Consider the following 26,012-nt stretch of genomic DNA (forward strand, 5'->3'; position numbering starts at 1 on the left):
TGCGTCTATCGCACACGCACGAACACAGTTAGCTAGTTTGTTTCCACTGAGGAGGCCCTTAACATGCCTCAACATTTATAGTGAGTAATGAACATGTTCCAAGTTCAAGCAAGCAACAAACTCTAAGCAGATAGTGAGAACCATGTACATTCATACCAAATCGGAAACATCAAATCATAAAAAAGCACAGACGCCGATTATCATCGACAGGCAGATGGAAAAATAAGGAATTGGTATAGGTATAATCAGACAGCAAAGTTAAATCTAACCTGCAATCCGCCACAGATACCAATCGCAATGTCTATCACTTGCATCTTGCACAACAAAACCACAAGATTATATCACGAACACTAAAGCACAACAGGCGATTATCCGAGAATAGCAATAACCGCAATCAAGAATGCAATGCAGCTAAGGATGGATGGGTCTGCAGTTTATCAAGCAAACATAAAGCGTCTTGTTTATTAGTTCTTCTATACAAGTTCAAGTGATGATTCAGTAACAGAATTGCAGCAACCACAAAATTCACAATTGCGAAAACTATCAAAGCCAAAATCGAAAATCAGATATCGAAAACTACCCTTTTAGGGCGCTCTGGGATCGGTCCCGTGCTGCCAAACATACACAAGCTCGTCCCAACCAGTACTGGCCAGAAGCCCCTCCACCAACACGCTCATATCCACACCCACCGCGAACTCCGTGTGGTGCTCGTACCGCGCCACCAGCGGATCCTCCACCATGTAATCCCACAAGCAAACCGACATGTCGTACGAGCATGACATGATCAAGCTTTGCCTGTGCGGCGAGAATTTCACCTTCCTCACCGCGTAGCCGTGGCCGTTGAGCACCGAGACCGGAACCCTCATGCTCCTCACGTCCCAGACTTTAATCGACTTGTCCACGGAGGCGGTGGCGATGCAGCAGTCGTCGTACTTGTTCCAATCGCACGCCAGGATCTCGAGCTCGTGCGCGGGGATGATCATGGTGGATCCGGGCTCGCGCACGTCCCAAACGCGCAGAGTGCAGTCGCCCGACGCGGAGGCGAATACATCGGCATGGCGGGGGTTCCAGACGGCGGAGTAGACGCAGTATGCGTGTTCCTTGAAAGTTCGAACAGATGCGGGACGGTCAACGGTCCATAGCTTGACGGTGTCGTCCCATGAGGAGGTGAGAAAGGAGTCGCGGCGGGTGGGGTTGTAATCGGCGGAGCTGACCTCGCGGGTGTGCTCGTGGAGGGAGCGGAGGGGGTTGGAGGCCGGGGGCAGAGCGGTGTCGTAGATCTTAACGGAGCCATCGGCGATGGCGGCGACTAGGAGGGAATCGTGGGACTCGGACCATGCGACGTCGTATACGCCGTCGGCGGTGTCGTAGGAGACGAGCTCGGTGATTGGTTGGCGGGGTGCGCCGGGGCCCAGAGGGGCGGGGGCAGGGGAGAGGTCGATGACGTGGAGGCGGCCGTTGCCGAGGATGCCGAAGTTTTGGGAGGTGGCGACGGCGAGTCGGGACTCGTAGAAGGGGCTGAACTTGACGGAGTATCCGTTGAACGGAGCTTTGAAAACTGGCATTGTTCAGTCCAATCCAGTGAGATGCTCTCTCCGCCGTTGGCTTTGGATTTCGGGGGGTTTCAGAGGCTGACGAGCGCTTCGGATTATTTGGTGGTCAATTTTATTTTTAATCATGTTTTTATCTTGTCATCTTCTTGGGAAATGGAAAGTTCGTCAAAAATATAAAATAAAATAAAAAATTAAGAATTCTAACGAAAAATTACAGTACTGTTTATTTTAACGAAAAATTACGCAAATAATTTGGCCCACTTCTATTGAGGTCTATTGGCCCACGGGGCCCAATTTGTTTCTTCCAACCCTCGTGAACCAGAAGCAGGACTTGCCACCATTAAATTACCTCCTCGTTTCTTGTACATTTGTTGGAGATGATCAAGGCATGTAAATTGGTCCAGGCCCTAAATCTTTCAAGCCTAAGCCCACTAAGTTAATTTTGGTCGGCCGAATGATGGAAGCTCGCCATAGATGTGCTTAAGCCTTACCCTACCCTATCATATTGATCTTGAGTGTATGAACAGTTATTAACTGTAGATGCATATGAATGTTGTAATACACGTTTTGTGCATGCATTATCTAGAATTTTATGAGTATCTATGTAGAAAGAAAGTTTAAACATGTTTTGGAAATTAGCTTAAATAGTGAGAGCGAGCAAATAAATGGTTACAATTCAGTTTTGGGATAAAAAAAGAATTCGTTAAGAGTGGTACGATAATTTATATAAGACAAACATGTCAATCGTGGTCCTCAGAGCGAATCAAGACGCCACACAAGTCAAACAAAACACCAGAACTCCACAATTACAAACTCATAAAAAGTACAATACAATTTCCCAATAACGGAGGACCCAAAATTCAACCAATAAGAAAATAACACCCAATTACTAAACCTTAAAAGTCGGAGAATTACCGTAAAACATCACGACGAACTTACCGCACCAACCTCTAATGATTCTACAATTGTCGATAAAAAAAGCCTTGTTACAAGCCACCTCCAACAACCATTGAGCTTCTTTCTCGTAGTTATTTACCAAGCGCACAAACCGCTACAAAGCCCTCTCCAACAAAATAGAAGGTAGCTTGACCTTGACACAATGAATGAATTCTCCAACAGCTTGATTTTTGTCAGTGGGGCATCAAACAGGTTCCCGTAATTTTAGAATGGGGTTGAATTTTCGGGTGGCCGGATTTGGACTCTTCCCGAACGACTCAATAATAATGTTTGGATGTGTTTGGCCTCCATTATAATATAGTTAATACTAGAGAAACTAAATGTTTAGATTAAATTTTGTAAATAAAATGATATAAAAGTTGATGATTGAATTATTAAATGTTAATTAACGTTCTTATTTTTTATTGGTGACGCATCATTTAGTTTAAAATTTTAGTTTACACATTTAGTCTCCTTAGCATTACCCTTGTAATATATCCGCATATATAACCTTACTGCAATTTATAAACATTGGAAAAAATGGTAAACGAAGATTTATGAAGACTTTGAAAGAGGCTATAAGGAAGCATACGTAGTACTTAACGGAAGACCGAACGCATTAGCGTTTTAGGATTCATTTAACCGCTCATTACCTAATAAAATAAATCTTGATTATTGTTGTTGTTCCAAAATTTTGAGGGAACAAGATTATTTATTAATTTCATTTTGCAAATTTCCGGTAGACTTTGTGGGCTGCAGTCTGCAGATTTGAAATTTACCTAATCCACTATTTGAACACCTTCACGTGCAAAAAGAAATGGAGCTTAGTATATTCGCTTCACCCTCAATACAGTGGATATGTAATTTTTGGGTTCTCAACCCTAATTTACTAATATTCATGAAACATAGACGCTAAAGTGTACGTTTTAAATTGATCATGTAATATTGTGTAAAACATTGTAATATGTAACGTCATGTTATTACTCTGAAATACAAGATGGTGTCCCAAAAAAAAAACTTTAAGTGATTTTAATAGCTTAGTTTTTCAAATATAGAGGGTGTGTCTTGGCACAATAATAATGTTGTTTCTTTGTGATCGAAATGTCACATGTTCGAGCCGTTAAAAAAATCTTTTTACAAAATAAAAATAAGACTACATACAATAAATGTTCTCATATCAACCCTCGCAAAGCGGTTGGCTTGAGGTCGCCTTTTAATTTCCAAATACAAAAATTAAAACCTCCTGCATATGGCCCCTCCTCTCCAAACCACACCACAGGCTCACATGTTGCCCACTTTAAAGGGTGGGACAAGTTGTGGATGGGACATAATTAACTGGCACTAATCAAGCATTTTCGACAGTTTAACTATAGCTTACATTATTTTCTCATGTCAAATCTATAGGTCGGTTCCAAGGAGATGTTATAATTCCAATTGGTCAATCCATGATAATATTGTACATATCAAATCAATCTTGGAAATTCTAATAGTGTCATGATCTTATCTTTGGACTTTTCAATTTGCTTCGGTGGCATCTCTAAAGTCGGCTTAACTAAGACGAGCGAAAGCATCTCTCTCATGACATCTACCCAATTTAGAATCAAAACTTAAACTCAATTTGTAGTGATTTCTAATCATAATAAACTTAATTGTTAACGTTTGCTCCAAAAAGTTAATATAAAAGTATTGATCATACTTTCCACATCAACATATATAAGACTATATTAGAAACCACTTTTATCAACCAGAAGTTTGTGATCAATTTGGTACAATAATATGAATAACACGAACGATTGTTAATTATTGATTGATGCGAGATTCACTGATAGTAGATCTACAATGTCAAGATGATGCAAGCAAAATCTTTTTACAAAATGGGCAAATACTTTCACACTTGAGCCAAACCACTTTGCAAGCCTAAAACCACAAAGAGATACTGTTAAAAGAAGTGATGTATCACACCTCACTTTCCAATGAAAACCACAACCCACATGATGTTGCTTGGGATATTGAAACTTTGAGAGATCACAAATCCCCTCTCTCAAAAGAAGATTTTCCCTATGCCCCATTTCCCACCCCCTCCATTCCCAATTCACTCCCAACAAAGCCGATCGGTTTCACTCCCTCTCCATCAGCCCCACACATACATACAAGTAGCCTCCACACACTAAATTAGAAAATAGCAAAGTAGGTATTCAATCTTGTTGTGACACGTGTCAGTCCTGGACTGAAACACTTGAGCTAGGGCACCCCTTTGCTGGCGATCCCAATACGAACATGTGCCATCCATAAGGTCCTTCAACCCTTTAAACCCAACCCCAAATTATTGTACTTGGTGAACGAGAAGGAAAGAGAGGGATGGGGGGCCTAAATGATGGATACCAAAAGGGCAAAGTACAGAGTGAGGTGCAATTATTCCTGCCATGGATTTCATCCTAAGCAAGTCATAAGCAGAAAATTCCCTCATCATCTAGCTAGCTCATCCCACAGATCAAAAGGTTTAAAGAAAATGAGAAAAGAAACAAAAAAAAAAGAAGAAATTATTTGGATAATTTGGATACACAAGTTTGACACATTTATAATATAGATATGTAGACTTTACTTAATTATATTAGAAAATGTGAGAGTAAATATATTAATTTGTGTGTCTAAATAAATCGCCCGAAAGAAAAAGCTAGTACTATATAATAAACCTCATTTGATACAATCTTTTAGGGTGACTGATATTCCCACTCTCATATAGCTAGAGCTATCTACCCAGGCAAAAATAGAAAAGGGTTTTAAATTAAAGAGACTTCCGTATTCTCTCTTTCTTATTCTCTTTCATTCACTACTTCTTTCTCCTCCTCCCTCTCTCTCTCTCTCTCTCTCTCTCTCTCTCTCTCTATGAGAGAGACTTTTGAAGGGAGAGACAAAAGATCATAGCTAGCTAGAAAGCAGAAGCAGCAGCTAGCCATGAAAAACACCATCAGGTGCTGCATCTCTTGCATTCTACCATGTGGAGCTTTGGACGTGATTCGAGTCGTACACTCTAACGGCAGAGTCGAGGAAATCAGCGGCACAATCCGAGCCAGCGAGATCATGAAGGCGTACCCTAAGCACGTCCTCAAGAAGCCCTCCTCGTCCGCGTCCGATCACGACGGGGTCGTCCCCAAGATCGTGATCGTTCCTCCAGACGCGGAACTCCAACGCGGCAAGATTTACTTCCTCATGCCTATGCCTGCTTCTTCGAACACGTCTGAAAAGGCGGGGAGGACAAGATCGTCGTCGGCAAAGAAGAAGCGGATTAAGGACGCCGAAAACAACAACATCACAAACAACAGCGTCGCCATCACCAACCTGTTGATAAATGATCGGTACTTGAGCGAAATACTGTCGGAAAAGCATTCGTCGCAGCGGGATCGGCGGCGAGGACGTGTTGGGGTTTGGAGGCCGCACTTAGAGAGCATTTGTGAGTCACCAAGTGATGTGTAATATTGGCGGATTTTCATTTTTTCGATCTTCTTCTTCTTCTCAGTTTTATCATTTGTCTTAAAGGTTCATATATTTTAGTAGGGTTTGTGCCCATTCTTTCTTTTTGCTGCCTCTTTTAATTTCCTTTATTTTCTGCCTTTTTCTTTGTTTTGTGTTTCTTGTTTTGTATATATATGAAAAAATAGGGAAAGAAGAAATAATATACAAACAACTTCTATGAGAGGGTCGATCTCTGTTATTGTGGTGGGTTCTCACCCGACTAGATAATATATATTTGAAGTTCATCGGTTCATGGTAATTAATTACTCCGTTGATATCTGTGTGTGGTTCTTGTTCAATTATTTCATGCAATGGCTATGATTTAATCTTGTAATTTTGGAGACGGGTGAAGATCAAGAAACTAAATTGTTATGGGTTTTGATTAATTATTTTGCTTCTTTTGTTTGGAAGGAGGAGTTTATCTGGGGAAAGAGACTACTATTTTGAGAGAAACCAGTCCTACTGCTACTATGCCACTGGAAAATATGATTTGCTTTATTTCTTGATTTTCGTCGAGAAAAATGAAAGAATAATTCCACACTTTCTAATTACACAAATAATTTTTCATGCGTATTTCTTATATATGGATATTATTTATCGAAATTTAGTATGATAATAATTTCTCATACGCTTTTGACGGGGTAGACATCATCCACACTCATTTTGGGTTTTTTTTTCCCAAAAAATATATAAAATTATCATATACATTGTTTGATATGATGATGAGATTATCAAAAACACATTGAGGTGGATGGAAATGATAGTCCCCACATACTTTTTCTTCCACCACATATAGGATAATGCAAATGTAGCTTTGCACACTAGCTAACAAGTGGGTATATGGCATGTCTTTAGGCATGTTGTTCTCTTTGAGAATGATTAATTAGATATAGAGATGCTGCCAATAGCATCCTGTAAAGGTAATCACAGTAGGGTTTGACCCTTTTTTCTTCACATTGGCCGGTGGCAGAGACAGATGGTTTAGCCTTTGATGAGCAACCCCATGTTCCGATCGATCCCCATATATGAATTCTTCCTGTCCCTGGCAGTCCCACCATCAGGGGCCAACCAAAAAAAGGCGTCACAGAATTCAGATATGTGATTGAAATTGTATTATCTCATTCACTTGATCCTTTTGGTACATGTCAGATTCATATATGTGTGTGTGTGTGTTTATATATAGCAATGGTTATGGAATACACTCATTACTTTTAGTGTTTCCATCTAACTATCTCTTTAGTCATAATGTAATGAGATATCCAGTGATGGATTTGATTTTAGATTCATAATCTAAATTAGTTTTACGCTTCCATTCATTACTTTCCATTCATTACTCTGAATTTCCTCATTCTTAAGGAATCCATCTTCAGTATTTCCCAAACACTTAAGGACTTACTTGATAGTTTTCATAGTTCTGATGACTTGCACTGATATCTTTTGCACTTTTTCTTAGTAAAACTCTTATTAGTGTTTTTCATACAATATGAAATACATAAAATCACCTTTTGCGAATTCATAAAGGATTCCATTCACGCGTTATTTCTCTTTGGGAGTGTTAGGAGATCAACTTCCTAGTCTCTCTTTCTATTAATAGAGATTGAGATAATCCAATTAACTTTTGAAATCCATCATAATAGATTCCATTCCCTAGTATATAGAATATGTCTCCCAATATATATATATATATATCTTAACAGTATATAATAATTTTATTTTCATTTCCAAAATTAATATATCTCATGTATGTACAAATTTAGGGATATGACTAACTCCCACTAATCTTTTGTAAAACTAGTAAACAAAAGATTCATTTACATCTTTATGAGAAATCAAACAATTTGACCTTTCCACATGAGATGCTAATAGCTCCCACTATTTTGATTAGATTCATGGTGGATGGATCTCTATAACTTATACACATTGTGATTCCAAGTTTTAGACATAAATCATTAGGACTATCCTTATGATGGTTTTGAAAAACTTACATTATCTCCATACTTTGAATCATTATGTAGTTGTGGCAAGCAATCTCTGAATGAATTGAAACCAATACTACGTCAAAGAAGGTTTCTTTCAAGTCAACCTATCTCTTAGCTACCAATTAACTTTTTAGGTTTCTTTATTCGAGTTAAATGGTAACATACCATTTCGTTGAGTCGATGTCATACATAGGCTCAATGTAGTCTCGATGATCTTCTCATTAATTCATTTGAATTAAGGACGTGTAACTCTATGACTTAGTCATAAAGTTCAAACCATTCTTCTTAAATGATTTCTTGATCCTTTAGATCTACTTGGAGCTCGTAATGTAGGAACTTGGTTGTTAAGCTTGTTGAGTTCATCTTATACCTCAAAGAACATGTTCCTTGAGTTATCTCTCTTGTTCATTTGCTCTATCTAAGGCAAATCTTATTTACGATTATAATGAACAACCCAACAAACAATATTTGTTAATTGGTTTATAGAAGTGATATCCAAAGGTTTATTTAAGGATATCCCATAAGTGTAGTGTACTTCTAACAAACATTGCTTTAGCACATATGCAAGTCTATTGACATACATTTAACAACCCCAAATCTTAACTTGATTAAGACTTGACTTTCTTTCCCATTACATCTCATGAAGTTTGAAATTTAGAAGAAACTCTAATTAACAATTATATTGCCTTAGAAGAAATCAACAGGCTCCGACTCGGCAATCTTGCCTCCTTCAAGAGGAGTTCCATGCTTGTACGCAGTAGTCCTCACAACTTCGTCTTCATCAAGCCTCGCCTGTGAAGTCGCATACTTTATATCGTCCCAACTCTTTGCCATTGTCTCTCTCTCTCTCTCTCTCTCTCTCTCTCTCTCTCTCTCTCTCTCTCTCTCTCTCTCTCTCTCTGGTTTAGACTGAACCGCATGAGACATGAGTCGGTTCTGATGATCTGCTTTCATTTATAAGAGGTATTTTGTATCATTACGTGGCAGATTGGTTTAAGATGAAAGCTCGCTCTAGCTATGTTTCCGTTAAAGATTATTATGACACGAGAAATGAAAAATGAAAAAATGATTTATTTTGATTCTTTATAAGTGCTGTAATTTGAGTGGACACTTGTTTTGTTACCTTTTTATTTTTAGGAAAGATAACTGTTATTAGCACGCTAAAAATTTCATTATATACTCATTACAATTGTATTTTTTTTTTAATTATAGAAAGTTTGAAGTATTAAATAAGATTTTTGAAGTGGTAATAACAATTCCTGTAGGAAATTATGGTTAATAATCCTACATATCGTTTGATACGTGGGACGGGATGGAACGGAATGGAACAAAGCGTTCATTCCCACGTTTGGTGCGCCTAAAACTGGTGGAACGCGCTGTTCCACGGGACGAATTTTTGGTGAAGTTTCGTGCCACTACACCCCTGGAACGACTCGTTCCATATCCGTGGAACACAAAATTATAACCTCTCCGTCTCATTCTTCTTCCTCCTTGTTTCCATCCGAGGACATCTTTGCTCTCTCTCCATTCTATCTCGTCCTGTCCCGTCCTGCCTCTTTTCGTCTCGTCTGCATACCAAAGGATACCCTAGTGAACAAAAGTAAAGGGCTAAAGATCTGTTGTCCCAAAGTGGGTGTCTCCTTACATGTCTCGTAGCTAATATTACTACACGTGTCCTTACACTCCGTTAAATACTATATCAAAGTATAATTAAATAAAATCGAAGATTAATTTGATAAAATCCTACTGCCTTTAAAAGTCTAAAGGCATTAAAATTTCACCGAGTCGTCTTCCTCCTTATCACTTCAGTCCTCCGCCGCCGCTCGTCTTGATCTGAGCGAGCAATCCCCTCTCCCTGTCTTTCCAGTCTGCCGCCGCTGCCGCCGTACTACCAAAAAATGAACCTCCTTTCCATGTCTCATTACACAGCCTGGACTCGATTGCTTTAGCAACGTCATAGAAGACAGCTATCACCAGACTTGATACGGGGTGTTCTGCTCTGAATCTCTTGCGAGCTTCTCTATCTTTGGTCACCATTTGTATGAGAGGCCAAAACGAGAGATTTCTCGAGTTTGGGTGTAAACGGATGCAGATAAAATTCGTTCTTGACAAATTGTTGGATTCAATCTAAATTTACAGGTTCCAACTTCTCAAAATTGAAGAATTTGAGTTTATAAGAACATGGGCTTTGTTATGTGTTGTGTGCTTTCATTTGTAAGCTTTTGGTGTAACTTTAGGTCTCTTAAGATGAGCAATTTTTCTTGGGTACGTATGTACATGCAAACACAAAACGTCAGACATTTTTAAACCGTTTGATCAAATTCAACTGTCACCAATCACCAATTTTAAACAACCAACAATCAATTGTGCGCGATGAGGGAGACATTAAACTTGATGATTTTGGTCATGATTTGTTTTCTCCCTCTTCAGTAAATATTAAAACACTTAAAAAAGAGTCATTCACAATGCTCAAAAGGAACATCGTTCCATATCATAAAAGATACAAACCTACAAAATATCCTCATCAAACTCAGAATGCTCCTTATCTTTCTTCTTGAAAGCAAAGCTTAATTCAAAACGACAAGCACGCTAACCCCCGTCTGATCGATTCTCGGGAATCATTTGCTCATTATCAGCATCGCCTTCTGTCTCAACTTGAGGCTTTGAAGGAGCTTCGGAACCAGGAGGCTGTTTCTTCTTAATCCCGCCCGCTCACAATGTCATCGATTCTGGCAACTAGGCAAGCGGATTCAATGGCTGTTTTAAAGGTCAATGAACTTGAATATTTCCATGCATTTTCACCATTCACATGCTATGGAAAGAAATAGTAATTAAGATTAAATAAAATGCATCAGAACAGATAGATAACTGATGGTAATAGCAAACAGAACAGAGCCATGCAGTAAAGATTCAAACCTTTCCTTGCAGCGCAGTCATAGTTCTAACCACATTAACACCACAATTCTGAGCCAAAGTTCGTGGTGTAACCTCAAAAGCTATACCATCAGCTTCATACGGCCACTGTTTTCCCATCAAAACACAAATGTAAAGCCACGGCTAAATATAAATCTCCAATAAGTCAAGAGTGAAGCAACAGACGGTTCTTAGTCTAAGCGTTCATCTTTCTATTTTCATGAGGAGTTCAAGTTTTACACAACAAATACAAAACTTTTAGATGAGGAAAAGTGTGTTTACCTAGATGAAGTCAAGGTTATAACTACAACTGCTAAACGAAAATTAAGCTCTGCCTATTCCCCAGTTTTTCCTAAGAAAAATCTGAGGCCGCACCATGAAACCCATGAACCTGATTGAGCACAAGGAATAGTGCCCTGAGTTCCATTCTTGTGCATGCCATCAAATTCTCACAAAAGTTAGATTAAATGAGAGCTTGAGAAGCAATACAAAAATAATAGGTATATAATTTGATGAATTGTAGAAAGAAACCAAAGGAACTTACGATGCTTCACATCAATGTCCATTGCTATGTTGTCAAGATCAGCAATAGCTGTTGGATACCACATTTGGGATTTGGTCCTAACAAAACACAATTTCATATATATTATTAATATGTATTTTGGCAATACAAAAACCAAAAAAAAAGAAAAGAAAGTTGAAGAATTTAAAACAATTAGCTTGTCATTTAGCCAAAATGTTTTAGAATTTTGAGCATGTAAAGATGCCCACTTCTTAATGCACCTTAGTACCTTATGCAGAAAAACTTTGAAATCGAAATAGTTAAAAGATAGACTTAGGAGAGTGTATTCAATTGAGATTTTGAGGGATTTTAATTATTTTAATGAATCTAGGGGTATTCAATCAGGATTTTAAGTGATTCTCTAAAATTCAAAGTGTATTCAATTAGAATTTTAAGATAGTTTATTAAAATCTTTAGAAATCCAAGTATATTAAATTAGAATTTGATTTTAAAGAATTTGATAAAGTTGAGGAATTAGAGGGAATTGAAGAGATTTCGTAGTATATTTTAAGTATCCACAAATCTCATCTCTTCCCATAAGATTTCGAGGGAATTGAATCAAAATTTTATGTGGAATCTCTGCAAATCAATTAAACTCTATAAAAATCTATGAATTTATAAATCCATTAAAATTTCTTAAATTCTCAATTGAATACACCCATTTTAAAGTCATGCTAAATGACCTGCATTTCTTACAATTCTAATCTAGATGACAAGGAACGAATCGCTAAGGGAACCCTGATTTCACTTCAGGAACAATAGAGCAACAATTAAAAGCAACCACAGTGCTTGAATTTCCGAACATAAACAAGCAATCGTCGATCATTACACAGAAAAACTACAACGCAAAAGTTTGGTCCTTTCAATTCACACCCCCTGCTTACGATAAATCAGATTGCCTATTGACCAAAACATCTGAAACAGAACAACTTATAATGCACTCACAAAAAACACGAAACAAGTAATTGAGCCGATAAGCAATTTCCAAGTCCAACGCCACAAATAATGCAATTCAGCAACTATCCATCACGAAACGAAAACTCGAAAGAAGAAGAGGGAATACCTTCGGAGGTCCACGTCGCGCATATGTGGCATTTAGGTCAGCAAACATGTGGAGCCTACCTTTGCAATGTCATCACCAATTTAACGGATTTGACAAACACATGTATGATAATATTGCAACTAAACATAATTTTATGTATGAGATTGAAATATTTTAAAAATATTGCATGAGGTTGTAATTGCAATCAAACTTGAGGGTGCAAACTGTAATTTATCAATTTTAAAAAATTAAGAAATTAGAGAGAATTGAATCAAAAGTACATAAAATTTCTACAAAACAATTAAACTCGATAAAAATCTATAAATTTATTAAAAATTCTAAAAATTCCAATTGAATACACCTCCATGAAAATATTTTTCCATTTGGTGGCTTCAGGGTGGATGAGCTCATAATTTTCAGTGAGGATTACATTAATACATTTTTTTTCTCTAGTTTTTTGGTGCTTTTCACGAAGGATGAGGATTCCATCCGGATCCAAATGGTGGGGACCTCCATGAAAATATTTTTCCATTTGGTGGCTTCAGGGTGGATGAGCTCATAATTTTCAATGAGGATTACATTAATACATTTTTTCTCTCTAGTTTTTGGTGCTTTTCACGAAGGATGAGGATTCCATCCGGATCCAAATGGTGGGGATTCTAGAGATCCTCACATCCTAACTGTTCATCGTATATCGTGCTATCAATTTTCGTCAGGTACTATTTGTGTTTAGTTTTAAATAAAAAAATGCAAATAATTTTTGACCGCACAATGTACGATGAACGGCTAAAATGTGAAAATCCTCACCATTTGGATCCGGATGGATCCAAATCCTTTCACGAACCACTAACGGGGGTGTATTCAATTGAGAATTTAAGGGATTTTAATGGATTTATAAATCCATAAATTTTTATAGAGTTTTTGTAGAGATTCCATATAAAATTTTGATTCAATTCTCTCGAAATCTCATGGGGAGATGTGAGATTTGTGGATGCTTAAAATACACTACGAAATCTCTCCAATTCCCTATAATTCCTCAACTTTCTCAAATTTTTTAAAATCAATTTATAATTGAATACACTTGTAATGTTATAAACTTATTTAAAATTCTAATCGAATACACCCAGATTTCTAAGGATTTTAATAAACTATCTTAAAATTCTAATTGAATACACCTTGAATTTCAGATAATCACTTAAAATTCTAATTGAATATAGCTGGATTCATTAAAAGAATTAAAATATCTCAAAATCTCAATTGAATACACCCCTAAAATAGTATTGGATGCTCTCTCTCTCTCTCTCTCTCTCTCTCTCTCTCTCTCTCTCTCTCTCTCTCTCTCTCTCTCTCTCTCTCTCTCTCTCTCTCTCGTAGTCTCACGGTTTTCTTCATATTCGTTGAAACCCTAGCCACAATTTGCTTCTCCTTGATTTTCCTTAAAATTCTGATTGAATATCCATGGATCCATTAAAATAATTAAAATCTCTCAAAATCCTAATTGAATACATCCCCTAAAATAGTATTGGATGCACACACTCTCTCTCTCGTAGTCTCACGGTTTTCTTCATATTCGTTGAAACCCTAGCCACAATTTGCTTCTCCTTGATTTTCCCTTTAAAAAAAAGCCAGATCTCATCATCATCATAGAGAGACCGCCTTCACAGATCGACACTTGGGTTTACAGACAACCAAATGTCAAAGAGAAAAGCGGCAGCGGCAGGGCCAATAAAAGAGAGTTCGCAGACAACCAAAGTAAAAGAAACAGACGTTTCCCTTTCGGCATGGATAAGGAAACAGGAATCCTTTGTGGCAAATTATACTATTATCTTGCCGTTGGGCGGTCCTGCTCCGGATCGGGAGAGCTTGTTCACTCCTGTTTTGGAAATGTTGGAGTTGGTCAGGTCCCCAAGTGGAGAGATTCGGACCTTGCCTTTCTTGGTAGCGTGCAGGCATACTGCACCAATTACACGTACATTCATTATTCATTGTTTTTATTCATTTGAAAGATTGATCGCACCAATTTTTAGTGTGTGTGTGTGTATAACTTTCATTTGAAGTGTTGAACCTCGTTGCTTGCTGCTTGCACATGGTTTTTTGAGCTTAATGCATGCTACATACCCATGTGATTTTTTATATGTATAACATCGATCAACTTCCTGACTTTGGTTCTCGCCTTGATCCAGTTCAATTTGGAGAACCTTTGAATCATGTTAGGACATCCATCTTTGCTTGTGCAGTGGTGAGATGCTATTTTCATTTATTTTCTCCTTTTATTTTCGCTGCATGTTTTTACTACCTTATGCTTGCTGTTGTCATTATGGAGAAAATCGACTCGTCTTTGTCTTTGTCTTGTGGGTATAATCTATATACATATGATATATATTTTGCTTCTTGAGTTTGAATGCATGTTATTATACTCACTCTCTGCACTTTTCATGTGTGTAGCCAATGGAAAGAATATATCAATCCAATCCTTCCAAGTTCGAATACTTGTACAGTTTGGTGAACCATGATGTCAAAACAAATACTCTTTTCAATAGTACCTCCGTTTCTCTTGTTTGGCTCACCAGGTACACGATAGAATCATAAACTCAGATTATTTTCTTTTGGCTTTAGAATCACCTTTGCACTTTGTCAAAATGCGATACATCTCATTTTTCATACTACTCTTGATTTATTTCCAGATACATGGATTTTTTGGTAGAGCTGTTTCGGAACTTACGTGAGCATCCTCCAGATTGGGTTACGATTCGAGCTGTTTATAATGCCTATGCCAAGACCCTGATAAAATGGCATGATGAAAAAATTGTACTGACTTTGATTCCCCTTCATTTATTTGGTGACCTAGGATTATTCGTACTAATCTTTCCCTTTGAATGTCCTATTTCTATGCTTCACTAGTGACAATTATATTCTGCAAGTTGCCGGCTTTGCCTAGTTGCTTTTTAATTACTTGGCCTGGCAACACTTTAGTGTATTTCCATGTTCTCCATATACTCAAACTAGTTTTCTTTCTTTTTAGTATATAGTACAGAACTCATATGAAAGCATGAAGCTATTACACTTATTAAACACGAAAGCATTTCTGTGTTTTCCCATGTTCGAGAAATGCCTTTCTTCTTAGTATAGTCTTACTGCTTCAATAGAGGAAATTTCGGAAAACTCCCAGCAACTTATCATTGGCTGTACTCTATGATTTATTGTTTTACTACTCTCTTAAGTTAAATTTTATTGGTTAGAAAATTTAACTTAATTGTTCACTGGAATGATAGCTTGGAAACAAATATGCTCGCGAAAAAGACTTGTTGTTGAAGGTGATCGGAGGCAATGGTGATGTCATGGGAGACATGGAGAAATTTTGCACTTCCTTTACTCCTCTACTTAAACAGAATCACGAGTTTTTGGTAAGTTATTTTTTTCAATTGCATAGTTTACTAGTCTCCTTACTCTTAATAATCCTTTCTCAGCTGGTAGGAGCCAATAAATCCTCCCTTCCGTTGTTCTCCGAAGAAAGGGGAAGTTTAAAATAGAAAAAGGAGGCAATGAATTATTAAATCATTTGTTACTGTAAAATGTTAAAATCTTTGCTCATGAACTTTACACTTTTGAGACAGGCTGGAGTGGATGATTTGAAGTTATTTCGTGCTAGCCTTGTAGCAAAGGTACCAAGTACGTACCCAAAAAAAAGAAAGATGGGGAAGACTATGTTTGCTCCTGCTTTGGAAGAATTGGAGAGTGTCAAGTCTGAATCAAAAGAGATTCTGACGAAGCATTTCTTGGAATCGTGCATTAAGATTTTGCCTGTTCTAGGTTCGTTCATTTCCCTCATTTATTTCATCCCGTGAATAGTGGATTTAGTTTGTTTGACTCCAAGCTTTGAACCATTTTTAAGTTTTCAAGAAGGCACACACCTGACACTTGGCGTTTATAACGATTGTTAAGCAAGCATAAAGCTACATGACCATTTGTTATTTATTTGTACAATATGAGCTTTATGATTTGGTTCTGGGCTTGATGCAGCTGAATTTGGAACTGCTGTGTATCCTGTTACTTTTGACATCCGTACTTGTGTAGTGGTAAGATGTTATTTTCATGTATTTTCCCCTTTTCCTTTCATTTTCTGCTTTGAGTCTCATACTTTCTACTTTTGTAATTTTGCCTTAATTAGAACGCTTTGCATTGTCCAGCTTGGACATGGCAATGCTAATCTAAACTCTTGGCATCCGTATGCTCAGAACATCTTATGGTTATTATGCATGTGAAGTCAGGTCGTATGTTTTGTTTATTAAGTTTGAATGCATGCTAGTGTTCTCACTCTATCCAATTTTGGCTTTGCATAGAGATTGCAGTATGGATATTCATCAGATCCTTCCAAGTTCAACTACTTGTTCAGTTTGGTGCAATTTGAGACCTTGCCTTCCAAGTTCAATTACAGTTCGTATCCATTCGAGACCTTTTCTCTTGCTTTGCTGACAAGGTACTCGATATAATCATAACCTCGTATGTTTTTTTGTTTTTTTTTTGTTTTATGCCTTTGCACATGGTTGAAATGTGATATATGCATGATACTATTTCTTGATGTATTATCAGAAACATGGATTTTGTGGTAGAACTGTTTCGTAACTTGCTGGAGCATCCGGAGTGGTTTACGATTGAGGCTTGTAAAGATTCCTACGGCAAGACCCTGAAAATATGGCTTGAACGAAAGAAATGGTTTAATCCAAAGATTCCTACGGCAAGACCCTGAAAATATGGCTTGAACGAAAGAAATGGTTTAATCCAAATCTTCCATTGAAAAGAGTAATGTCTTTGATGCCCTTAAATTATTTGGTGCTCGATCATTGTTCGTACTTAACTGGTCGTTTGAATGTCTATGCTGGACTTAAATTTCTATGCCCGACTTAAATAGAATTATGACAATTATATTCTGCAAGTTGCCTCTTATGCCTAGTTGCATATATTTCTTTAACTACTGGGGCTGCCCTCATTTTTAATGTTTTTTCATGTTCTCCATGCATTGAAAGCACCACTTCTTCTATGCAAGTTTCTCTCTTGTTCAAGAATTTAAGCATTGTAGAAAGTACAGAACTCATCTGATCAATCTTGAAGCTATTACACTTATTAAATCTGAAAGCATTTGTGTTTTTCCCATGTTAAGAGAAAAGTCCCCCTTAATATATCGTTACCGTATTGAATGATAGAGGAAAATTGTCAAAACTTGCAGCAAAAGTCTGCTTAACTTATCCACTGGTTTTATCATTGGTTGTTCTTTATGATTTAATTGTTATACTTGATTGTTTTAGTTTTCTCACATTTTTCCTCGCTGAAAGAAATGGCAAATGAGAACTCTTTATGGTGATCAAATCTAACTATTAATCACTATAATGACAGGTCATACCGGAGCTTTCTACGGACAGAGAGAAGTTCATGGAGAAGATCGAAGGCAATGGTGATGTGATGGGTGATATCAAGAAATTTTGCTCTATCTTTACACCTCTAATTAAAGAGATTGACAAGTTTTTGGTACGAAATTTTCTTACGTTGCAGAATTTAGTGAGGTTGTTATTGATTAGCTTAAAACATCCTTGTGAGTTTTGTTAAAAGCTGTAATGCTCGAGTTTGAGGTTTCTCCCCGACTGTCGTTCTTGACCTACTCCATTGTAATGCAAAGTAACACGCGGATGTTCATTGTTTTGACACAGGCTAGTTTGGGCTCGGATAGAATTAAGCTGCTTATTGATGGGGAGCGGGCTTCTTGATTCAGTTGCATTGCCTGCCATTTGCCTCCCTCAACTTGTTTGCGATTTTTATTTATGTATTAAGTGTTGCTGTTCGGAATCCAAATTTTCACTCCTTTGAACTCACATTATATATGTAGCTACATATATGATGGTCTTTGATCACGTTAGAGGGGAATTTGAAGTTCAGTGACTGCTATCACAAAATGTTTAATGGTTGTTTATCTTCAATCCGTGTTTGTTTTGTTAAAATTTTCAGCTTTGGGAGAAAGCGCTAAATTATGCATGTGGAAAATGGTAGTTTGATTGTTATATCTAAAGAGAGGAGGAGCATCTGGTCTAGTGGAATTCATCATAAAATGTTATGGATGGAATGGGCTTTTTATATTGGAAGTTTTAACGAAAAGTTCACGGTAATGTTCATTTTAACGAAAAATTATATTTTTACACTAAAAAATCAAACCTGATACTATTTATTTTACCTTTTATTTTGTCCTTATTATTAAAACTCAAAATTTTCAACTCTTTTCAGTAGTTTTTATTTTTATATTTTGATGGATATTGGTAACTTATTGCGATCGTAGTCGCACTGAGAAAGAGAGAGAGAGAGAAAAGGTAGAGTCATCGTCGAAGGCCACCCTTCAATTTTGAGACTTTCCGCCGACCCAATCGCAGCCACAAGCGGTGCCAAATTCGAGAAGAAATTGTCCCTTACGTACAATATAATATAGTCATATTTTAATTTCTTGACTTTTCTAAAAATTTTGTCTCATACATTAATATAATCATATTTTAATTTCTTTGATAACCTTCTCCATTCCAAAACAAGTACAGACTCGTTTGGAAATAAGTGCTTTTAGAGTGAAAGCGGTTTTAATGAAAATATTTTTAAAATCAATTATTGATAAAAAATTTAAAAGAATCCTAAAAAAGTATTTGTATTCTGCAAGATATACATATCTAATGTTTTTTTCAAAATCAATTAAAATGTTTTTAGAATTCGAAGTCAATCTCATCGAAAGCACTTTTAATTATTTAAAAATCGAACAAGCATTCTTTTCAAGCGCATAAAAATAGCGCTAACCAAATTGGTATTATGTTGTTAGGAATTAAAGAGAGATGGTGTTATTGTCAAGTGGGACGGTAAAAATAATAATCCGTCAAGGCGGAGAGTAATGCGATGGGAAATGGACCGAGCCGAGCCGGTAAATCCATCGAAGCCGCTAAAGCCTTAATGATATCGACAAGAAAGCCTCACGCGCCCATCCCGGCGACCTCCTTCCTACACTCGCGGCTCATGCGGCCGGCGCTTTCCTCCCACCGACGCGACCCCTTTACTCCCTAACAACACCCACCCTCTCTTTCTCTATTCCCACCCACTCCCCATTTTTTCAACGCACCGTTCCCGATGGGCGACCTAACGGACCTCCAAACGACGCCGTCCAATGCCACCACCTCCAACCCTCGCCCCATGCCCGTCCGCGAAGACTGCTGGAGCGAGGACGCCACCTCCACTCTCGTCGACGCCTGGGGCCGCCGCTACCTCGAGCTCAACCGCGGGAACCTCCGCCAGAAGGACTGGCAGGAGGTCGCTGACGCCGTCAACGCCCTCCACGGCCACACCAAGAAGACCCACCGGACGGACGTTCAGTGCAAGAACCGAATCGATACAATTAAGAAGAAGTACAAGGTGGAGAAGGCTAGGGTTTCGTCCTCCAACGGAACCCTAACCTCGTCGTGGCCTTTCTTCGAGAGGCTCGACTCCCTCATTGGATCTAATGTCAAGAAGCCGTCTCCTTCGCCTCTCTCGCCTTCGCCGCCGGTCGCCGTTCCGTTGCCTTTGGGGTACCGGAAGACGCCGTCCTCGGCTCCGGTGGTGACGGCTGTGGCGCTTCCGCAGAAGCGGTCGGCTTCGACTGCGGCGCTCGACGAGGGTTTCTTTAGGATGAATTACTCGGCTGTGGCTGCGGCTGCAGCCGCGGGGGCTGAGGACGAGGACGACGAGGACGACGATGAGGACGATGAGGATAACGATGAGGTCGATGAGGAGGTTGAGGTGGAGAGGGAGAGGGAGAGGGAGAGCGGAGGCGAGATTGGAGGCGGGGGAGGAGAAGGGTTGAAGAGATTGGCGAGAGCGATTGAGAGGTTCGGAGAGGTGTATCAGAGAGTCGAGGCCGAGAAGTTGAGGCAGATGGTGGAGTTGGAGAAGCAGAGGATCCAATTCGCCAATGAATTGGAGGTAGAGAGGATGAGGATGATCATGGACACGCAGGTCCAGCTCGAACGAATTAAGCACGGCAAGCGATCGGGCTCTAATGGTGAGACAAATCTCTCATCTTTCTTGTGTTTGTATTATCTTTTGAGTTAAATTGAGTGAATTGCTGTGCTTTGTTTGATGGTTTAATGTATGAATGGCTGTAGTGGCTTGAAAGGTTCTTCCTTGAGTTTGAAGCATCTGTTAATTTTAAAGATCCAAACTTTACCCTGATTGGGAAATTTAAATTAGGGGTTTTACTTGGAACTTTGAATTGGCTTTGGCAATGTAGTAAAAGCAGTGATTGGCGACTGATTGTTTTGTTGCGTATGTTACCGCAAACTATATGCTTGTTCTGCCCCTCTGTATTGGTTATAGCATGGATGTTGTTGCTGTTGTTTGATTCTGAGAATTTTACACTTCGCCTATCTGGCCAGGTATTCTTAATGCGATTAGGAGGGATACTTTTTGTTAAATGGCTTTGATAGGCTTCATGTATGGGAGGCGAGGACGATGTTTCAGAGATGTTGAGAACTCTGAATTGTTTGGTGGAATTTCAAAACTTTGTTCCGAGCTTAACTGAACTTGAACTAAGTTGTTTTGATATCAGTTTTGATTTTGTTTAAAATGAAAATCGATGATAGCAAACATATTATCAAATGGAGGCCAAGATGGATTGGCTAGGGATGGGGAGTTGGTTGAGCTTGTTCATAGTTGTCCGGTCGAGTGTGTTGGTCTTTAATGTCTCTGTTGTTTACTTTTGTGAGTCAGCAAAATCCTGTTCTTGCATCTCTTGTCCTTTGGTATGATTCTCTCTTTGAAGTGTTCTCGTGTTCATCACCAACATGCTTGATAACTGATATTGCATGCTTCTCTTACATCCTCATAAAGTTACAATATAATATCTCATGATGCCAACAAACACTTGTTTTCACCCTGATACGTTATCAACATTTGTTCATGAATGTGAAAGTTTGTAAAGCTGAGCCATGAGAGTTTTATATAGTGTTCTTTCAATTTGTTTCATCCCTCGCACCCCCTCCTCCCTCTATGTGTGAGTGCGCTTTTGCCATCTTATTTCTGTGGTTGTAACCTCGGGGGGATGTTTTCTATAACATCTGAGTGACTTCATTGTGAAACTTGACATCTAATTAAATGACACTGAAAGATGGATCTCCCCGAGTCCTAGTATCATGCGGGAATCTTTCTGTTTGTTATGTTGCCACCACTGCACAGTTTGTTTAGAGTGGGTCTATGAGATTCATATGGAAATTACATAATATGTCGGTTAGCTCCTCTGCTTTTTGTCCAATAGAGGCAATAGTTCAAGTGAGATGTATACTCTTGAATTCTTATACAATCATGTGAAATCTCACTTCATAGGATCTTAAAATTTGTCATCACGTAAGTAATTTGAAGGTATCGACTTGGCATATCCATTTATTTGGATGATTTTGCCTTTGTTTTTTATTTGTTGCTGGAAAATCATAGAACTTATAAGACATAGGCTTTAAAAGTAAATTTGATGCCGCTTCGGGTTTTGGTATTGATCTGAGTTTGGCTCAGCTTGTGTTGAATTCCAGCATGCATTTACTTGGTCTCTTGATTTCTAATAGCGGCTTTCTGGTACTCTCTTTTACAGATATCTTTAGCTAGCTAGCCTAGTGCCGGAGAAGCTTTAACGGTAAACTTACATGGGGGAAGCGTTATGTAGCATCTCCTTGATTATCCTAGGAAGTATATATTGTTGCAGCTGATGATACCGGACCTGAGAAAAACTACTGGCACCAACAGTCCCGAGTTTTCTTTTCGGCTTTTTTATCTTGATTTTTTTCTTTTCGAAATTACTATTATTTTCAACTATTATTTTCGGACCAATATAATTGTCTTGTTAGTTGTACTCGGCCTTAGATTTGGTCCAGTGAATTTGCTTAATATTTGTTAGCTTTTATTAGTTTGAACTCTACAATTCTAGTTGGCTTGCAATATATAAAATTAGTAGTTAACTTCTCTATGAATGTGTTTTCTTTTGTTTCTCTGGCTTACTATCCCTTGTTTGTCTACTCTGTTTTTTGTTCTTGGGCTTCTTTATAAATTCCTTCTGGACCCGAAAATTCACTCACAATAATACTTGCAATGTAAATCAAAAGGCCCATGTTTATTCATTTGAGTTTTGACTGTATGGTGGTTGATGGATCTCATGAATTGATGTTTAATTTCTCGAGAGAGTTGCTATTGTCGCTGAAAAAAAAGTTATCGTGCATTACCATGGTGATATGGTTGTTTCGATTCTATATGTAAACTAAACAATCACATACAAAAGTAGAGTCGAATAACAAAGGGTTTTTATCGCAAATGATTTTTGATATTTGACCTATCTCATCATTTTGGTCTCTGAATTTTAAAATCGGTCAATTTGATCCCAAACTTTCACTTCTGCAAATCAATTTAGTCCTCCAGAATGAGGAGTTACGTCACTGTCCATCAAGAACCATTTGGGATATAAAAAAATCAATAACAAATTTGAATAATAAATGACTACCCAAAGGATGAGTAGGAGTTCTAACTCAAAATTCTTTGTTTCTGATTCACAAACCTTCATGTAGATGATCAGAACCGTTTATATTATAAATTACTCTATAAAGATCATGTCTGCAAAAAATCAATTAAAACTAAGGTCGTTTAGTCATCGAATTATATGAGCATAGATGAACAGAAATGATAAAATTATTACGAACCGTCTATTTATTTGAGCACAGATGAACTGAAATGATAAAAGTATTACGAACCGTCTATTTGAGCATTACGAACTGTCTATTTATTTAAAGAATTATATGAGCACAGATGAACGGAAATGATAAAAGAATTACGAACTGTCTATTTACTTGCTACAATTGGTCGACTTAATGACCTTAGTTTCAATTCATTTTTTGCAGAGATGATGTTATTTATATTGTGAATGGTTCCGATTATAAACACAAAATTCTTTAAATCAGACATAAAAAATTTTGAGTATGAGCTTCTACTCATCTTTAAGTAGCCAAACATTACTCAACAAATTTTTACTGCCATATTTTTTCCTTCCGCAATTTTGGGTTTAAGTCAGAAAATCATTCCAGGCACGTACGTAGATCTAGCACCATCATGAAAAGGACAAGCTTAAAAGTCTATAAAATTCCAAATTCACATTGAAGTTTTGCATCCAATCAGCAAAAGATATATGTACCATTAACTATTCGTTCCCATTATTCCATGGCTCTCAAAACCTACCTCTTCTCAGCCTTTCTTTTAACATCGGCCATGCCATTTGCTCCACCCAAACATTTTCCCGCCAACTTGAAGACCAACCATGCTGAAGAGACACCAGAACTGGGTGGCCCGATTCCGACACGTTTATAAGGATGCAGAAAAGTAGGAAGGGCGATACGTGATATTCAAAGATACATGTGGAGTTCAGTGAGGATTTTACAGACTCTTGAATCAAAACTACACACTAAGCATACAAGAATTTGCATACGTACGTGTGGGAGGATAAAATCCGGCTTCGACTCATGGGCCAATACCAATCATCTGAGGAGAAAGAGGTGTGCAAGACAAAAGCCCACAAGAAGTATAAGCAAGGGAACGTGCCTAGATAATTCCCCACTACGGAGGAGAAGTGGGAGAGGGAGACGGGTCGTGGTAGTTGTTCCTAGAGCATGCAGTTACATGACGGATGACCATTAAGGAAGTGGGAAGGAGGACTGGTGGTGGGACTTGATCCTCAAGCATGCGGTCCTATAAATAGGGATAGGATCCAAATAACCAAGGACGTGAGAAATACCCAAGGGAATTCAGAAAATAGGAACGAATCAAGTGACTTAAGCGTCGGAGTATCTTTTGCAGGTACCCCGCCTTGGCAAGCTACAGAGAAAGATTATTTTGGGACATCTCGAAGAAGGATTCGGCGAACGTGAGGATTGCGATCAACAAATCTGTGGAGGTATTTCTTCTTGTAGGAAATCTCACTCCAACAGTACGTAACCAATGAGGAATTTCGAAACATTTGTAATGGTTACAAAGAAAAAATCCTCCACAAAGAGATCGTGTCCAAAGGTTCAGGTTTTAGATATGAAAGTGTGACTGATCTGCCATGTACCTTCTGTGGATTGGAGAGAAAAAGGCACGGTGACACCAATCAAGGACCAAGGAAAATCAACAAAATGGGACTTATAAGAGAAGAAGGCGCCATTGATGACCTATGTTGTTTCAGTGGTACATGAATCGTTGGGCAGAGGGAGCAAGAGTTTGTGGATTGTGACACAGCAGGTGAAAATTATGCCTGTGAAGGTCTAATTGGACAGTGATTTCCAAACAGTTTCCATAAACGGGTACGTATGTGCCTAAAACAACGAAAATGCTTTGTTGCAACTGTAGGCCATTGCGAGCCAGCCAATTTATGTAGCCATTGATGAGAGAGGATCTGCATTTTTATTCGAGTAGTGTGTTTTGTTAGAAAATAGAATTTCACGTTGGTCATATATATGACAAAGTAATATATAATTAATATATGATAGTTTTCATCCTTAATATCAACAATAACTATTGCAATAAAACTCAACACCTAACAATAGTTGGTTAAGTTGAAGCAATATTGGTAATGTTGGTGGTGGACTTGCATCAAAGTTTATCAGGTGTTACCGCAGTTGGATACAAGACTAATAGTGATGGACTAAGTATTTGTCTAATTCTTGCCCCTAGGGGCACAAAATGGGGAGAAAGTGGATGCTAGGGAATTCATGCCAAAGGAAGGATTCTGTGGCATTGCTATATTGAGGCTTCTTATCTTGATGGAAAAGGATGAGGCCACATGGGTTAGCTCCAGTGGCGAGGGTGGGTAAAGTGATGGGTAAGGGTATGCTCCTTTAACGTAACATAAAAAAAAGAAAAGAAAATGATAATGTTATCATATAGTTTGTGTTGAGCAAGTAAACTATATCTACCTTCTTTTTCATCAAATATTGGAAATCAAGACAAACCTTGAATAATAACAACTTACCACCTATATATGTATGCTATCTGCTGCTTTCGGCAATTGATCTGATCTGCACTAAATATCAATATACAGAAGAATTTGGTTTGCATATGTTTAAGGTTCTATACTGAACATGTTAATTAATTGATTTGTCATGCTCTGAATGTTCTATATTCATTGGGATCGATGTGATTATTTTATAAGGCAATCGAATTATAAAATTATCACAAGCCATTTCTGAATGTTCTTAAATAATCTAGTCTGATAAATTAATTCGGCTCTATAACTGACTTATAAAATAATCACAAGACATTTCTGAATGTTCTATATATTACAGAATATTTCAACTACAAATCACAAGCCATTATTTATAATTGGACACTTGGAGGAATTCTCAGGCAGATTATAAATTGAAAAATTCGGACTAGATAATTAACCCTAGGCTAATTAAAAAGAAATCACTAATCATTAGAAATTAATGACTAATGTGATATTTGCCACCAGAAGA

The 26,012-nt window shown here is 38.0% G+C and overlaps 4 protein-coding genes and 1 pseudogene across 5 annotated transcripts; 3 read left to right on the forward strand and 2 right to left on the reverse strand.

Moving 5' to 3' along the window:
* Positions 1-131: 131 nt before the first annotated feature.
* On the reverse strand, positions 132-1,673 carry LOC126623917 (peroxisome biogenesis protein 7-like). Its single transcript, XM_050292891.1, has 2 exons — positions 581-1,673; positions 132-427 (listed from the first exon to the last, which is right to left on the reverse strand). The coding sequence occupies exon 1, from the start codon at positions 1,563-1,565 to the stop codon at positions 585-587; it is 981 nt and encodes a 326-aa protein (XP_050148848.1). The 5' UTR covers positions 1,566-1,673; the 3' UTR covers positions 132-427; positions 581-584.
* A 3,463-nt stretch (positions 1,674-5,136) lies between these two features.
* On the forward strand, positions 5,137-6,183 carry LOC126621232 (uncharacterized). Its single transcript, XM_050289635.1, has one exon. It carries the CDS (start codon positions 5,445-5,447, stop codon positions 5,961-5,963), a length of 519 nt encoding a protein of 172 aa, XP_050145592.1. The 5' UTR covers positions 5,137-5,444; the 3' UTR covers positions 5,964-6,183.
* Positions 6,184-8,521: 2,338 nt separating this feature from the next.
* Positions 8,522-8,881, reverse strand: LOC126620756 (SEED MATURATION PROTEIN 1-like). Its single transcript, XM_050289031.1, has one exon. It carries the CDS (start codon positions 8,813-8,815, stop codon positions 8,669-8,671), a length of 147 nt encoding a protein of 48 aa, XP_050144988.1. The 5' UTR covers positions 8,816-8,881; the 3' UTR covers positions 8,522-8,668.
* Positions 8,882-13,791: 4,910 nt separating this feature from the next.
* Positions 13,792-18,336, forward strand: LOC126624097 (uncharacterized). Of its 2 annotated transcripts, XM_050293116.1 has the most exons (12): positions 13,792-14,467; positions 14,682-14,737; positions 14,944-15,068; positions 15,183-15,306; positions 15,771-15,902; positions 16,113-16,308; positions 16,519-16,574; positions 16,839-16,975; positions 17,089-17,174; positions 17,225-17,298; positions 17,890-18,021; positions 18,201-18,336. In XM_050293116.1, exons 1-12 carry the CDS (start codon positions 14,191-14,193, stop codon positions 18,255-18,257), a joined length of 1,452 nt encoding a protein of 483 aa, XP_050149073.1. In that variant the 5' UTR covers positions 13,792-14,190; the 3' UTR covers positions 18,258-18,336. The 2 variants fall into 2 exon arrangements, 1 of the variants encoding a protein (XP_050149073.1); XR_007623983.1 differs by lacking the exon at positions 18,201-18,336 and having other exon boundaries at positions 15,183-15,354; positions 17,089-17,298; positions 17,890-17,977.
* Positions 18,337-19,341: 1,005 nt separating this feature from the next.
* LOC126624099 (trihelix transcription factor ENAP1-like) lies at positions 19,342-22,504 on the forward strand (annotated as a pseudogene).
* Positions 22,505-26,012: the final 3,508 nt, after the last annotated feature.

Source organism: Malus sylvestris, chromosome 5 (assembly GCF_916048215.2).
Source record: "Malus sylvestris chromosome 5, drMalSylv7.2, whole genome shotgun sequence".
Lineage (NCBI taxonomy): Eukaryota > Viridiplantae > Streptophyta > Magnoliopsida > Rosales > Rosaceae > Malus > Malus sylvestris.

Coding starts and splice junctions, on each gene's coding strand:
- LOC126620756 (XM_050289031.1), bottom strand. CDS start 8,815: ATGGCAAAGAGTTGGGACGATATAAAGTATGCGACTTCACAGGCGAGG.
- LOC126623917 (XM_050292891.1), bottom strand. CDS start 1,565: ATGCCAGTTTTCAAAGCTCCGTTCAACGGATACTCCGTCAAGTTCAGC.
- LOC126621232 (XM_050289635.1), top strand. CDS start 5,445: ATGAAAAACACCATCAGGTGCTGCATCTCTTGCATTCTACCATGTGGA.
- LOC126624097 (XM_050293116.1), top strand. CDS start 14,191: ATGTCAAAGAGAAAAGCGGCAGCGGCAGGGCCAATAAAAGAGAGTTCG. Junction 16,575..16,838: donor ACATCCGTACTTGTGTAGTG/GTAAGATGTTAT, acceptor GGCTTTGCATAG/AGATTGCAGTATGGATATTC. Junction 16,976..17,088: donor TCTCTTGCTTTGCTGACAAG/GTACTCGATATA, acceptor ATGTATTATCAG/AAACATGGATTTTGTGGTAG.